At 33.8% G+C, this 17,039-nt stretch overlaps 2 protein-coding genes, 1 long non-coding RNA gene and 1 pseudogene across 3 annotated transcripts; all 4 read left to right on the plus strand.

The window, feature by feature from the left end:
- Positions 1-1,353: 1,353 nt before the first annotated feature.
- LOC143631190 (lysM domain receptor-like kinase 3) lies at positions 1,354-4,001 on the plus strand. Its single transcript, XM_077100028.1, has 3 exons — positions 1,354-1,732; positions 3,760-3,924; positions 3,982-4,001. The coding sequence occupies exons 1-3, from the start codon at positions 1,354-1,356 to the stop codon at positions 3,999-4,001; spliced, it is 564 nt and encodes a 187-aa protein (XP_076956143.1).
- Positions 4,002-4,509: 508 nt separating this feature from the next.
- On the plus strand, positions 4,510-6,742 carry LOC143631191 (mitochondrial uncoupling protein 4 pseudogene; annotated as a pseudogene).
- A 3,394-nt stretch (positions 6,743-10,136) lies between these two features.
- Positions 10,137-11,141, plus strand: LOC143631219 (uncharacterized). Its single transcript, XR_013153309.1, has 2 exons — positions 10,137-10,228; positions 11,047-11,141. It is a non-coding gene; the product is annotated as an uncharacterized LOC143631219 (long non-coding RNA).
- Positions 11,142-11,223: 82 nt separating this feature from the next.
- On the plus strand, positions 11,224-12,554 carry LOC143631192 (lysM domain receptor-like kinase 3; the record flags this gene model as incomplete). The annotated part of the gene is made up of 5 exons (XM_077100029.1): positions 11,224-11,379; positions 11,482-11,564; positions 11,971-12,109; positions 12,209-12,307; positions 12,392-12,554. Coding segments are annotated over 5 exons (588 nt in total), but the record flags the coding sequence as incomplete, so codon positions are not given.
- Between the last annotated feature and the right edge of the window lie 4,485 nt (positions 12,555-17,039).

Raw genomic sequence — 17,039 nt, forward strand, 5'->3', positions numbered from 1 at the left:
CAGAAAAACTAATCTATTGATTTAATAAATAGTCATATCTAATCTCTGGAATTAAAGTAGAATGTTGGAATAATAATCGATAGATGGGCCGGAATCGGAACAAAATAGATGACTTAAAAAAGGAATTTGATACGTAGCGATATTCATTGAATAGGCTAAGGCAGGAGATACGATAATTGAATAGAATACTTAGTCAAACGGGTCATTCAGGTTTGCTCGAAACCCATTAAAAAGTACTCGGTACTCGAATCGTATTAGTTCGGGTTGTACTCAAGTTTATTAGATTTGGGTTCGGGTTTTATGAGTACGAGTACTTTCGAGTTTGGGTCAATAGTTATTCGGGTCGGGTTTGGGTTGTGGTTAAAAATGATAGCCCCACATACAATCGCATAAAAAATTACCAGATTTGTTCAATTGATTGATTTTAGGTTATAGACTACACAATATATATACAACAATTTTACCGATTCATACGAGTCAGGGCGTGTTTGGGTACATGGTCTGGAATTGATTATTTCGAAAGATGGTGAAGGTATCCATATTTTGCAATAGAAAACAAATTAGTTGATAAAACTTGTTATAAGTTTTAAGAAGTGATGTTGAATCTATGCTATTGATATATGAAAAGAGTATTTTACATATACATAATCAGATATTACACATTTGTAATAGTGATAAATTTTGGAGGCGCCTATGACTGAAATGTTTTCTCTAATTCTAGACGTTTCAAGTCCACATTTAGACGTTTAAGAGAAAACTTCTATTTGTTTAGACGTTTCCTTTAGTAAACGTTTGTATGAATGCTTTATCTGAAAGTGCCACGTGCTACGAAATAAGGTTATTGTATTTAAATACTCTCAACTTTTACTTGTTGGTCAGGAACATTTCCAACTAATGAAATGTTTACAAGCACTCCCAATTGACAGATTAAAGTTGAGTGTTTCGTTAGTTGAAGCTGAATGTTTCGTTAGTTGGGAGTATTTCCGGCCAACAAATAAAAGTTAAAAGTATTTAAATCCAATAACCTTTCTAAAAAATTTAGAAAAGCCCAAAGATTTGATACCATCACCTTAAGGAAGTTCACATAGATAAAAGAGAAAAACTGATTTAACAATGAGGTAATTGAATAGAAACTTCCAATGGGGGCAGTATTCAACCGTCAACTACAGTTGTCACTAGTCAATCAAACTAGCATTTATTTTCATGGGTCTTCTTAATTCAATTATATTCCTAATCTTAAAGCAAGTTGCCCCCAATAATTCAAGTATCTCACTTGGTCAAAACATCTTTCCATCAACCCAAAGAAATCATGTTGGATTTGCTTAGTTCAATCTATCTGTAACACAGGATGCGATGGAGTTTACGCCTGGTTTGTACAACGTTGAACGAAGAAACAAGGATATCACTTCAGTTTCCCAGTTCTTAAACACTAGCAATATTCCCAAGTATATAACTAATTTCACAACTGCAAAGTGGATTGAGAGCTGCAATTTTTATGATTACAATCGATTACCGGATACTGGTTATACTAATGTGAGTGTGAACTGTACGTGTGGGGATGGTTCGGTTTCAAAGAATACTGGTCCGTTCTATCCATGTGTGCTTAGGCGTAAGGATACTTTCACCTGGGTTGCCGTCTCAGAAAAACAATCCTGTTTAAATCAGAGTTATAATCCACCTGTCGATTTCGACGTACAATCTAATGCTAGTTTGCCACATCCTTTGGGGCAAGGTCAGTATTTGCCTAGATGGAACTCTTTTTAAAGGATTTTTTTGCAATGATTGATGTGAGATTACAACACTTTACCGATATCAGATCAAATAAGAATTAATATGGACCTTCAATCATATACCAATTCAATGGGAAATTGATCAAAATGTTATTTCAACAGATGTCCATTTAACCATTTTATTTCCAAAACATACACCCCTAACTCTTGTCAAATCCAGTGGCGGAGCCATGAATCTTTTCCCATGGGTTCAGGATTTTTTGGTGCTTGATACTTTTTCGGAACTTCCGGCCCAACTAGGTCCGGTTAGGTCGCTCATTCAGTAACACTGAGATAAATAAAATGCAATATCATTATTATAACAAAAATACATCGTCAACATTCAATAAAATACAAAGTCATATTAATTAAATAATAAAAAAATAGAGTTGGCCGACCGTTGTATGGTTGAAGTCCGATAAGTGAGGGTTGAGGTCGTAAGGCGTTTGTTGAAGCCTTTAGGCGAACTGCGCCCAGAGGCGATGAGATGAGGTGAGGGTCGTACTCATCTGCTCGATAGAAACATAATCTGATCCGTCGTTTTTGTATTTTTTGTTTAGCTTTTAGTCATTTATTGTCTTTGAGAATTTTAATTGGGTTGGGCTTATTGACTCGCTCTATGAATAAGTCCGGGCTTTTTTTTATAATCTATATATGTGTTATTGGCCCGTTTATAATGATAGTAATTTTTATAGTTTTTTTATATTTTATAAAGGAAATATTCATTACCATAATCTTTTTTAACTAAATTTATAACAATCAATGGGTTCAAATATATATTTTTGAAAAGATATTGGGTTCGCTTCGCCGAAAAAGAATGGGTTCGCTTGTTAATTCAATAATATAAGATATATAAACCAAAAAAATACCGGGTTCGGACGAACCCGGTTGGATATATGTGGCTCCACCACTGGTCAAATCAACGGATTTTGATCACTGCTTGATGGGATTTTTAACTAACTTGATTTTGCCACTTGGCCAATTTTCATCGGCAAAGCCACAAAAATCTCGTTGGAAGATGAGATATATCTTGTCGGACGTCTGAAAAACCCCTCGGTTTCATAGAATAAAAGAGAAAAATAACGAGACTGATGATTGAAAATCTTATGGGCTAATGATTAAATTGTATATGGGTTGACGAGACTGATAGAAAAAGCTAACCCAATAAACATTTTTTTTTTTAATTTAACCGATAAAATGGACATTTTGTCATTATCCCCTAATTCAATTGTTCACATTGAGGTGTACTATGAGTTATGAACTCAAATATGGCTCAAATGAAAATATCTGTTTGTGTTTGTTGACTTATCCATTTTAACATATTCCTCTATTTTTTTACAAATCTGAAATAACTTTTATAGTATTATTTAAGAAAAGTATGCCATAAAATCAACAATTTACTGTATCTGTATAGGCTTAAATGTACTTTTAGAAACAACGTTCTTCCTAAAATGATTACAATTAATATTGCATCAAAACTGATAAATGACGCTCAGATCACAAGACCTGTCCCTTAAAGATACAATTTTATGTAAGTCATCACATCAAAATATGTAAAGATACAGAACTTAGAAGTTACCAGAGCAAGTGAAACCTATGTGGTTCATCGACGCCTGGTTGATACAGTTAAGTTTGAGTTATCTTTCAACAATTATTAGTTGTGTAGGCTTGTTTTCCTCTCGAATTTTAGCATCCTCATATAAGTGGATGCACTCTAATGTTTTGTTTATTGGCAGATATTTTTTATTATAAGCATCCACTAGGCTTAAAAACTTGGTATCTCTCTTTCACTCGAATGGCATATTGTTATTTGTTGTCGACAACTCTTATCAAAATATTAACAAGTCCTTTTGCCGGTTATTATCATCTTTTGCAGCTCAGGTGACCCTGCAGCCTTCCTTTACATTAGCACAAACTGGCCTTAATTACTCCATGATATTTGCTTGAATTAATAAAATGTTAGTTATTATGTTGGCATCTGCATTCACAGAACCACGTTTATCGAACGGGACCATAGTTGGAATAACTATAGGAGTAGTTGCTTTGGTGCTGTTCCTTGCAAGATGCTTGTATAATGGAGTTTATAGAAAGAAAAACGCTGAAACAAGTTCAGAATTGTTAAAGAACGCACAGGTTCAACTGATACCCGCGCAAGGTATTTCTCATTCTTCATTCACGTTGACCTGGGAATACTTTTTATTCATTTTGTTAGATCAAAATATTAGGAGTTAAAGGTTGTATACATTAAAACTAAACTTTGGGTGAGTTTCAATTTGTTTTACCAGTTTCTTTTAGGTATTTTTCATTTAACCATAAAAACACAACCCAACTGATGCAGTAGACAGGAAAAGATAAAAATAAAAGAACAAAGACAAAATAGCAAAAGGCATCATTTATGTTTGATCGTTTTTCAATGGACGTCATTTAGCAAAAGAAATGACAGAAAACATCCTTCACGTTTAAAAACTCTATCACATTATGTCTTTTAGTCCTAACCCAGTTAATTTTTTTCGTTAAATCTGGTCATTGCAAGGCACATGATGGTATTTTTGTAAATTTACATATTTATTTAATATTTAAAACTAATATATAATATTAAAATCTGCACTACTCAATCTCTCTCTTTCTCTCTCTCTTAGATCCATCGTTCATCATTCTTTCTCCATTGCCTTCCACCATCTTCTTGTTTCCACCGATTTAACCCCTAATTGGGGTTCTTAATTCATCCTATACGCTTAAAATGGGTTATGAGGGATTTGTTGAAGGTGGAATTGCCTCCATTGTTGCAGGATGCTCAACTCAGATTTGATTAAATTCCGTATGCAGTAGTTACAAGGCAAATCAGCTCTTGTTCCTGTTCCAAACCCAAATCTCCGTCTCGCGCTTTCATACAACGGCGCCGGATGTCACACCCCAACCTACGGCCTGAATTCCGGGGTGCAAACTGTTGGTTCACAGCTTACGAGACACTAACATACAATATTAGTGACAATATCTAATTATTTTATTAAATTTAAATCAAGTACACAATATTCAAAAGAATTTACAAATAACCGAATAAATCAAATACTCTTGTTTATTTTAATATCCTAAATACCAAATAAACTAGGTTCTTCAGTAACTTCAACCATCCAAGATAAACATCCTGCAATATGCATAAAAATAGGTTTGTCAACAACACATGTTGAGTAAGTAATCGCTAGATTTTGATAATAAATATATTATATATGAAATATGCAAATCAATATCATGTGTATCAACAATCAAGTGAAAGCAAGTAATTGGTGTCGTTTGAATATGACTCACGAACACGGTCGATGGCTATTAAGACGAAATAAATGCAAATAATGGTGTCGGTTGCCCACGCCTCACGAACACGGGCTATGGATAATATGACAGTCATATGATCATACTATAATGTGATTATGATGGACCTCTTCGAATGCGATAAAATAAACAAGTACAATTAGCATATAACATTCAATTGATCAACAACACAACATTTGAGATTTGCAAGTGATGTAAATAAGATACATAAAAGTATCATAAGGTATGCATAAGGTTCCCTAAAGGTTTAAAACCTGTAAAATAGGGGAGTGATTACTCACATTATTAATTAGGCGAGTTAAACGATAAAATAAAGATATTAAATGAGCCCCGAGCCTTAATCGAGCTGACTGATCCGACAAGAACTGACCTGGAAATTTGAGACAATAAACTATATTTAAAAACGAGAACATATCCACTAGAATAAGATCAAACGGATGTGTAAAACTCAAGTTATGAGGTTTTAAATATTTAAGCGAGCTGATACTGTTCAGAATCCAAACTCCAAGTCGGGAGTTGGGTTCTGACCAGCATGCTCAAAATTTAATGAGGAATAAAAAAGTCTTCTGGCCCAAACGATAGTTCGGACTAAAAAGTAGAGAAATTGATAAGTTAAATATGTTTGACTATTATGCCCTTAACGGGTCGGAAAGCAATTGACCAACAAAACTCCATCAATCAGTAAAATTTATTGAGGGATTTTTTTATGTAGATAAAAACCAACGTTTTTCATAAAGACAATTTACCCGGAAATATTACAGAAAAATGAGAAAACACGAGCTAATGGGTCTTAAAACTTGAAAGTCAAACCGTATAATACAGATTATTGAAGAAGAACACCAATGGAATACCATATGAACGAAATTGAGATGGAGGCTGATGTTTATAGATTATTTTAGGGTTTAGGAATGAATTTTGATTAAGTATAATACACCAAAATTGTTTATTTGGTAATAGTTCGTTTAAGGAAACCGAATAATCAATTAATGACAAAATGGGGTATAATAACATAGGGATTTCGACTTTAACAACAAGAAAACGAGTTTGGACCTGCTATAACATTTCTTGAAGTTTAAGTTTTGTTAATTTAGTCGAAAATAGGAAAGATATGACAAAATTAGTCCATGTACTTTCATAAATGCGATTTTAGCAGTTTTCACCGATTTTTAAAGGTTGTTTGATTAAAGGACATTAATATAAAATGAATTTACCATCAATAATTACTAACTAAATGTGTGTTTTAATGATAATGAATGATCAGAATAAAATCCCGAATCGGGTTAAACATAAAAGAATTCAAATACGAAAAATCCGAGATGTTACACCGGAGAAGTTACAATTCCGGCGACAGCCAGATTTGGACCGGTTGCCTTCGGTTTGAAGATTTACCGAACCGAAGACTTTGCCGCGTTGTTTTCTGGCATCTCCGCCACCTTTCTCTGCCAGACTTTGTACTATACTACCAGAATGGGTTGTACGAGATTTTTCGGTACAAGTGGACTGATAGACCCACTGAAAAAATTTTGTTATCTCGGAAAATAACTGCTGGGTTATTGGCTGTCAGTAATGGTGCAGCCGTCGGGAATTCGGTGGACGTTGCGATGGTTAGAATGCAAGCCGATGGTAGGCTTCCGGCGGATCATTGAAACAATGATTAAACAGGAGAGAGAGAGAGAGTTTTAATTTTAGTTTTTGTTTTTAATTATAAAGTAAATGTGTAAATTTATAAAAAGCCCTCATATGCCTTGTATATGACCAGATTTAACGAAAAAGTTAACTGAGTTAGAGCCAAAGGACATAATGTAATAGAGTTTTTAAACGTAAAGGATGTTTTCTGTTATTTCCTTTGCTAAATGGCGCCATTGAAAAAACGATAAAAAATAAAGGACGTCTTTTGTTCTTCTGTCTAATAAAAAAATAGAGGATATTCTTATAAATTTTTGAACAATTAAAGCACATTACGAGAAGTGTAGGATTTCTAAATATAAGACCTTCGAAAATTTCTAGATTACTAAGTAACTAATAACTTTTAAAAGTTAGCCATGCATTTTAAACTAAAAATCAAAGTAAATAGGGTTTGAAAGACGCGTCAAACCGCCAAAGGTGTTTGTCTGATGACCCCATTTCATCTCATGGTTATAGACCCTCTAAGGCTCTAACTCTACTCCTATCCCAAAGTTTTGACATTCTCAAGTCTGGGCCTTTTTTGTCCTTAGTCCAACTCCAACTCCAACTCGTCCAAATAAAAGTTTGCGAACTCTTGGATTGGATTAATTTCGATTCACCAAATCAATCCAAACATAAGTAAATGGGCCAGACGCTAGTTAATTTTGAAATATACCTATCACCAATGCCATTCAATGGTTCACACTTTACAATGAGCTCATGCAATAAATGTCTTGATCCAACTTTAATCAAGCAAAAAAGGTAACCAACTACCTAGAATGCTTATGTGGAGAACTTGTTTATTTTCTAATTATATTTCTAATCGCATAAGGCCTACTGACCACATAACTTTTCTTTAGTTATATGTTACAATAAGAACTACTCTTCGGATGAGTATTATTTTTAAAGTGTTTATGGTATGGAATTCTTTGTTTTATTCTAATAGAGATACCTGAAATTCTTTGTGCTATTCTAACATAGATACATTTTAAATAGGGTTAGAATACAATAGGCCTGACTATGTATTGTGTATAAAACTCATATAAACATACACAAAATACAATAATATAATGTTGTTAGAGCAGGAGCAAAGAATACACTTAAACTGGATCTGAAAGAGCTAGCGTGCGGGAGACCCTTGGTGAATGTGTCTGCGTATTCTGACGAAGAAGGAGCGTGCAATACTCGTACATGACCATGCAAACTTTTTCTCTACAAAATGGATACCAATCTTAGCATACTTGGTATTGATGCTGAAGCAGATTTTGAACAAAGTACATAAACAACAGGCCGTCGCAACAAGTAAAAAAAGGGCCCCTAAAATCGTGTTCTTAGTTAGATACTTTGGCAATTTTACCAATATGGTTGCCTTTCAAAAGTCCAAAAACGGATCAAAACAAAAAATATATTAATAACAAACAAGTTGTTTAACTAAGTCATATAAAACACAAATGAAAGTTCTTTTCTATAAATAAAGAAAAAGAGAACACCACTTGTGAGAATTAAACCCGTAATCTTTAATTCCATAGTCTACACTCTTTGCATTCAACCATTGAGTCATTTTTATAGCCTTTTGTTTTAAAATAAAATTATATATAAAATTTAAATATTTTTTTTAACAATTATGGGCCTCGTGAGAATTGGGCCTGGGTCCGTCGCCCTTCCTTTGGGTCGGGCCTGATAAACAATATGCAAGTGAACAGTATGGCTTTGCGCAACGGAACATGTAATTCGAGAAGTAAGTTCCGTAACTAACTACTTTGAGGACCACGGAATTAAGTTGTCTCCGACATAAACACAGGAACCTGATGTTGATCGTCTGGAGTCCAGACACCCTCCCAATCTGCATCTGAGTAAGTAGTCAAGGAATGAGCAGACGATAGTCAAGAGCACCCTGAAGGTAACACTGATTGCGTGTTTGTGAGGGGCATGCATAAACAAGCAAATCTGGTTGAATGGCATAAGATATATTGGGCATATATAGTAAATGTTAAGTACTGTAACACACCTGCGAGGCTGCAGTATACAGTACCAACCTGAAATGGAGGCCAATCGATCCGTAGTAGTTGGCGTTGGCAATAAATGCATGGGGAGTTGAACAGGGCGTGTGTGATGAATAATGTCACGAGCATACTGAAACAAAAATTGGCCATGTTTGTCTCGAGAAAGGGTAATTCCCAAAAATGATGGCCGAAGAGACCCAATGTTGGTCATAGAAAACTCTCGTGAGAGTGTTGCGATGATGGTCTGAAGAAGCGCAGAGTTTGAGGCTGTGAGGATTATGCCATCCACATAAAGTAACGAATAAACCGTAAGCACCCCATTCGTACCCGAACAGAGAGTTATCATAGACAACTTTGTGCAACCTGTTGGAGGTGATGTAAGTGGCGAACCGATTATACCATGTGTAGGGTGCTTGCTTGAGGCTGTATAAGGACTTGTGCAACTGACAAATCAGATCCAACAGAGATACCCTTTAAATATGGTCAGGAATACAAGTCTGTATAAAGTTATGAGCCAATTATGCATTTTTAAATAGTTGTATTAGAGTCAAGAATGTAATATATAGTAGTAAAGGATTTAAGACATGTGTTAATCCCTAAAGTTAAGAACTTTTAATTATACTACATCGTTTAGGAAGCATCGTTTAGAATATTGTTGGGACAATTCGTGAATCGTCGTATCTGATATTGGTATTTATGCTGATCAGATGTAAACATTCAAGGATACATGAGCCATAATTGAAAAATTTAAGTTTCTGCTTATTGTTTCTTCCCTGCTGTTTTCTTTGTTCTTGATATGGGTGGTTGAATCATGATCTACTGGGATCTAAAAAACATAGTATAGCATGATAAATGGAACATTCTTGTTCTTTGGTGATAGAAAAGTTGTAGTTTATTTGCATTTCTGCTCCAAATAATACTTTATTTTGCAATACCTGTTTTTGTTTCTTTACTTTAAGAAATTAAGTTGTCCATCAAATTTAGCCCACTATCACTTTTCATATATTCGAATAAGTATGCTCATATTATCATTTGGTAAGGTGATGTCAATGCAGATATCTTACACATCTTATGCATCTTTGTAAAGAATCATGCACTGACTAGTCTTCTTTGTCAATTTTACCTTCCAATGGTTTTTTGAATATAGGTTCAGAGTCCAGTGGTGCTCTTGATGCTGGGCTTACAGATATAATTAGGTTATTATTAACATGATTAGTTTATATCTTTGGCATATGGTTTCACCTTTCATCTTTGGCATCATATTTAATCTAATAATGTTTTTTTATCCCATGGACAGCATCTAAAGTGTCAAGTATAATGTGATTTTATATATGTCTCCATCCTTGTTTTTCTAATTTGTTTAAGCTCGTTTAGAAAGCTACTATCAAGAAGATGGATACGCAAGCATCAAAAGAATTTATAACCGAACTAAAGGTTTTATCAAATGTTCATCACCAAAACCTGGTAAGTGGTGCTAAATTTGAACTTATAATTTGATATGTGGTGTTAAAAGGTCCCAAAAGGGACACCCTAATGGTAAATGGCGAATTCTACTAATCTATGGGTGAGGTTCGAATCCTCTAGTACTAGTGTGCAGATTTGACAATATTAGGAGTAATTAATGTTTTGTGTATGTATTAATGCATACAGAAATGCATCTTCAATGTGACTAACTTGATCAATGTTTCACGTCGCATGTCACCATTATTGTGCATATTTAGTCATGACAAATGTTTATATTTCTTTAAAAGGTGAATTTAGTGAAAAACTTTAATTAGAACCGATATTTATTCAAAAACTCATGCTTGCTCAAAGATATGACAGATAACCTTTTTTCGTGTATCAACACCTATGTATCTACTATCAATGCGATTCATAGAAGATCATGTTACCCCTTAGGTAGACGTGTAGCATTTGTAATTGGTTATAGTTGTTGGTGTGTGAGAGGCTAACTTCCTTGTATACTAGGTTGCATTATAGTTTTGAGAGATATTCTTAATCCATATATTTCAAATCTATAATATTTGTTAACGAATTATAGCCAAGATGGATATAATGTACCATTCCAATGCACACTACCTATTATGGAAACTAGTAATATTACATTATCTTGTAAATTAGTCATCCGTGACTTATTGTATCAACTAACACTAGTTACACGAGGTGCATTATGATGAGAGCTGCAATTTTGACATTGCTTGATGAATGGGCTAATCACTGAATGCTCTAAATTGTATTCCAAATGATATATGAAGTCTTGCTATTGGCCATATGTGATTCAGGTGCCTTTAATAGGTTATTGTGTCAAGGGATTCTATTTCTTGGTCTATGAGTACATTGAAAATGGAAACTTGAGTCAACATTTACATGAACCAGGTCAATTTTAACATCGAAACAAAATCTCATTTGTAATACTTTTGAATTTCAACAAACTAATGAGTTATGCCCCTTTTTGATGTTCAAGAAAGGACCCACTACCATGGTCTACCCGAGTCCAAATTGTCCTTGATTCAGCAAGGGGTCTTGAGTATATCCATGAATATACTATCTCCGTATTTATACATTGCGATATTAAGTCAGCAAATATATTGATCGACAAGAACTTCCATGGGAAGGTTAGCATACATTTATGCCATTATAATGAATTGTTTTTATTAGTTTATATGGTCTTATCTCAATCGTGGTTTTGATTTATCGTGCCATGTGTTTTCTATTAGGTTGCAGATTTCGGTTTAACAAGGCTGACAGATGTTAGAAGCAGATCACGTCTTATGGGTACATTTGGATACATGTCACCAGAGTAAGTCTTCTTTTTTAAGTACATTTAATTAGTCAACTAGCATGCCTTTTTATCTAAACATCCTAATGACAACCATTGTATGTGGGCTCCTAACATACCGAATCGTGCTTGATAGCGATGGCGTTTCGACCCATTTGTTTATGAATGGGCCAATTTGAATAATGGTTTACCTCATACTTGTCAAATTAAAGTATTTAACCGTAGACAGATTGAACTTCAAAACATTATTTGTATATAAAAGATCTAAGGAAAGGACAAATAGGTACCCAGCCTATTTTGACTTTCACTTAAATTTACGAGTTCCAACCTGTACCGATTTTTCATAATTTTTGGAGAGGTACACCATCCTCTAGGATTCATGGAATGATTAATGTGATTGATCAAGTTATCAAATTAATGGATGTAGGTATGCACAATACGGGGATGTTTCTCCAAAGGTAGATGTGTATGCATTTGGAGTTGTGCTTTATGAACTTATTTCAGCTAAAAGAGCCATACTTAGAGAAAATGGCTTTGCTAGTGAACCAAAGGGACTTGTTGCATTGGTAACTTTTGCTTTTTAGCTAGTTATGTTTTCTTTTCATACGATGATAATGGGAGTATGTTGAATTTAACTAACGAGTTCAATCCTTGATAACTTTCAGTTTGACGTAGTTCTTAGCCAGGCTAATCCAAAAAATAACCTGGTCAAAATGATTGACCCTAGGCTGGGGGATAACTACCCTTTGGATTCGGTGCACAAGGTAGATTTTTTGTGGACAACAAATAAATATAATGATTTTGTTTTCGGTTCACCCAAAACAATAATACTTGTGAACTTGTTGCAGATGGCTCAACTCGCAAAAGCTTGCACACATGAAGATCCCCAACAAAGGCCACACATGAGATCTATTGTGGTTGCGTTGATGACTCTTTTGTCATCCACGAAAGATGGTTAAGAACAAGTTTTGGTTAGAGGCTAAGGAGTGGTCGCATGGTGGCTTTGTTAATATCCATATTAGCTACTTTGCATATGATGCTACTTCTTGACTTGTTTTTAACGTATTTGCGAATCATATAGAACTTCAAAGAATTAAACAAAAACTTATTAAAAACCAAAATTACTTTGTTAATATCGTGCTAGAACTTGTGATGTATGCTTTCAAAATAGAAATCTCATACTCCATCCATCCTTTTGTCCAGCACTTTTTCTCTTAGTTTTTATTCTTTCGAACAATCAAAATATGTTCTTTAGTTTTTTTCTTTTAGAAAAAAAAAGTCTAGTTTAATGATAATTGGACCAAATAAACTATATGCTTTACAAAAAGTGAAAAGATAAATTTTCAAAATGTGAGAAGTTGGAAACTAGCATAATAACAAAATAACATGAAAAGAATAATATAGAGAAAGAAACATATCACATTTGTAGGTAGACATATTATATCATTAATTAGTGTGTGCTAAAATGAGATATAAAGAGTGTATATTGATGTATACTTATTATTGTATAAATATCCCTTATATTTTAAGTTATTTTGAGCCAAGTTTTTATTAAATATTATTAATATTTGGTTCACATGTGAATTTAAAAGGTTTCAAGAGACAATAAGTTAAAATGGATTATTATACTAAACTGATGACACACTAAATGAATTTTCAAATCATGAATATATATATAACTTTTAGTATTGCCAGTCTTTTAACTTTAAACGTATATAACACACGATTTAGTAAAAAAAGAAAAAAAAACATGCTATTAAAATAAACAAATGAAGAATAACATTTACTTTTATGTTTTCCTGTTGCAGAATAGTTCAAGTCATGGTCAAAAATAAAAAGAATATTAATTGGCATAAAAGGGTTGTAAGCCCGCTATCAGATTTTATAAATCCCCTCGTGAGTTTGAGCATAGCATTGAGCAGGCCATCAATTATTGTACCGTCCAGTAAATGAGTTTTAAAAAGCCCAAAACACATGAAGAGAAAGGTAGGGTATTAAATTATTTGGAAGTCGGTAATTAACGAGGGGGGACCGCCACAATAAAGAAATATTGTTATTATTATATATAGAGAGAGGGCTACAAGAATAAAAGGAAGGTTTTTTAACCTACTGCCAGGAGGAGCTGCAAGAAGGTTACGGAAGACAGAAGGTTAGCCGTAAAAAGAGGTAAGTCGTTGGTTCGAGCAGAGAGCATTAGGGTTCAACACCTACTCATCCAAACATCTTTATTATTCGGTTTGAATTTATTATTTTCGTCATGAATTTATTGTTTGAACCTATTTATTATCTTTTGGTCTTGAGTATGGTTGTTGGTTAAACCTTACACTATCTAGGTTTATGATGAACTTTTGTTGATTTTGGATTTTAGTTTGGACTTTGCTTTTGTTATGGTTTATGATTAAGTAAGAAGTTTCTTGTTTTTCATTCGATGCATATGTGTGTTTAGGATTATTTGACAGGATTTATTGTTCCACAGTTTCCTTGGTGATTGTTTCATATAATAGGATTCTGTTAGGTCATCTACCGTGTGTTTTTTACTATTTTATGGTTGATATGCATTAAAGCCATAGGAACAATATTAATAAATCAAATAGACCTAAGTGTGCTGCTAATCTAAATAGCTGAGAGGTGATAGATTATATGATAAGTCTTGGTTGTTTAAGATTGGTAGATTTAGTTCTTAGTAAGGAGTCCGTCTAGGTTTGATTTTTCAGCCTTGTTTATCTAGTCGAGTGAATACTTTTAACTACCTTTGATTTCCGCGCTGTAAGGTAGGATTTCTTATAGAGGTACTTGTCATAAAATAATTAGCGACCGTAAGGGAGTCTAATTAAGATGGTGTTTTTAAGAACTTAATAGAAATCCATAGGTGTCTTCTTGAGAAGGGTCAGGGGTCCTGTTTGGGTTTTCTTTAAGTGACTATTTTAAGATCTCAGTTCCATAACTTAGCATTTTTCCTACTATTTGATAATTGATGCATTAGGGATTCTGGCCTAGGTGGTTGTTTGTCATCATTTGAGTTAAGTCTAGGTTTAAGTCATCTTTAAGTCTTAGTGATTAATTTAATATTAGTTTAATATTAGTTTTTAGTAAAACCCCCCAATACTAATAAATAAATAGTCGTGTCTGTAGTTAAGTCTAATTTAGCTAGTTTACGTAATTTAAAGAGTCTTGTGGGTTCGATATCCGGACTTACTTAGCTGTACTAGAGTTGACCGGTTCACTTGCCGGTTAGTAGTTTAGTTAAGTTTAAGAGTCTAGAATTTATTACTTAGTGTCCAGATTAGCGTAATTTTAGTTAATAATATTAAACTACTTTTAGCACATCAATATATAGGTAAGGAAAATTTGAGAAAGAAGCTAACCTATTTTAGATTTTCGTAACCATAATTATAAAAGTTTATAACAACCCCTAGGTTATCAACTTCATACATATAGTAGCCTAGTCAAAACCTTGTCAATAATATTGCAGGTCCTCTAGATGGATCTCACAACTTGACTCGGATAAATTCGTGTTGTTGGTTAGCGAAAATCACCAACGACACTCGGTTCTCGGATCTTAGTTTTGTTTATGTAAAAAGAGAGAAAAATGAAGTGGAGACAGAAACTTCTTTTATTTCCAAAGGTTTTCTTGAATTTGTGAAAGAGTTGTTGGAGTTCTCATGGAGAAATGGGTAAAGTGACCCTTATATAGGGTCCTCGTTTTTCCAAAGTTTACAAAATAAACGTACCGAGCACGTACTACACCGACTAAAAGCAAACTAAAACGACATATACAATCCTAAAAACAATATAGAATATTTGCCCTACAATCTTCCTCTAGGATTGAGTATGTCGAGGAACCTTCGTCAAGTTCTTTGCTTCGTCCTTATTTTTTAAAACTAGTACTTGTCTTGATCCAGTTGCTTGAACCAGATTGGATCTTGGACATTATTTTCCGGTCTTGTAGACTTGAATTTCCATCTTATTTCTGGGAAGGATTGGCAACAACAAATTTTAGAAACATTAGATGCGGGAGGCTCGACATCTAATTTTCTTTTGTTGACTTTCTTGAGCCGACTGGTTTCTTTCTTTGTCTTCGAATGCAATCAGTTCATTTTTTGCTTCAACCACCAACTTTTACGTTCTCGCTTTCTTTTAAGCGCTTCAGCATCTGCAACGCCAAGTAGACTTAATCTTGATCTACCTGTCCATGTACACCTGCACAAAACTTAGAACGAATAAGATTCGTTCACAGACCCTCTTGAGGGTCAAAAAAGAAATCGTTCATAGGCCCTCCCAATTTCGGTCTCGTTGTAAGTGATTTGTTTAAGTCCTAGGTTTCTAACAAACTTTGCATGAACTACCTTGACATCAAAACACATGATTTTGAATAAATCATGGTTTAATAAAATATGTACAAACACAATAAAAACTTAAAATTATTTTGGCATTTTCATATATTTTAAAATAGCAAAAATATACAATAATATTTTGAAGTTGAAACAAAAATAAAAAAATAAAAAAAATAACATAGGAGTAAAGATGAAATTAATATTATATATCAACAATATTTACTTAAAAGTTTATTAAATTATTTTTGTGAGAAAGATCACGACATGGAATCACATTATCTGTTAACGTTCTAGATCACACTTCTATTTGGACATTATTATGTCAAGAACCCAAAGTCGACTGTAGATATAATTTGTCCACTTTAAACTTAACAAGTATTTGGATGTCAATATGATATGTTAAGGTATAGATTAGGCATAATGCTTACGTGGTCCCCATTTAATCCGACATGTTACAGAATCCATCATACCTCGGGCTTAATTTGCTTTCACATGCCACCTCAACTTGACTTAAACCTTTCTTATCTGATCACAGTACGCTTATTAACACTTTGGACACTTTTACTTTTGTACACTTGACTCGATCTAGAAAGATTAAAATAAAGCAGAAGTTCAGGGCCTTAACAATTAGGTCGGATAATACCATATTATTGCGCAGAGAAAGTCTAAGGCTTGAACAAAAGAAATAAAATAAAACAAAGCAGAAGATTCAGGGCCTTAACAATCAACAATCAGATCTTGTATGACTACAAACATAGAAATTCCAAGGCTTGAATTAAAATAAAGGAAGAAATAAAGCAGAAGTTAAAATTCCTAGGACCGACTCTTTTTCTTGACTTTTCTTTTCTTCTCTGACTCTTTTTGTTTTTTCTTTTCTTTTCTTTTCTTGACTCAATAAAAATTAAAATTGACACTTGATTACATAAGACAACTATGATTAGGTAAAGAGAGGCTTGGGTATAACATGTTATTTACGTTTCCGCCTTCATTGATAGGACTTTAGTTGGAGTCGGCAACCGCTTCATAACGTGTAACCACTAGCATAGGCAGATATTTAAGTTTATATCACTATGACACTTACTCATTTGTCAGCCTATCTACACATCAAGCAATGATCTTGTTGGCTTTTGATCTACTCTTTTCATGTGCTAGAATCGTTAGA

This window comes from Bidens hawaiensis, unplaced genomic scaffold (genome assembly GCF_021521415.1).
Source record: "Bidens hawaiensis isolate Kalapana, Puna unplaced genomic scaffold, B.hawaiensis_p1.1 tig00005959_1, whole genome shotgun sequence".
NCBI classification, from domain to species: Eukaryota; Viridiplantae; Streptophyta; class Magnoliopsida; order Asterales; family Asteraceae; genus Bidens; species Bidens hawaiensis.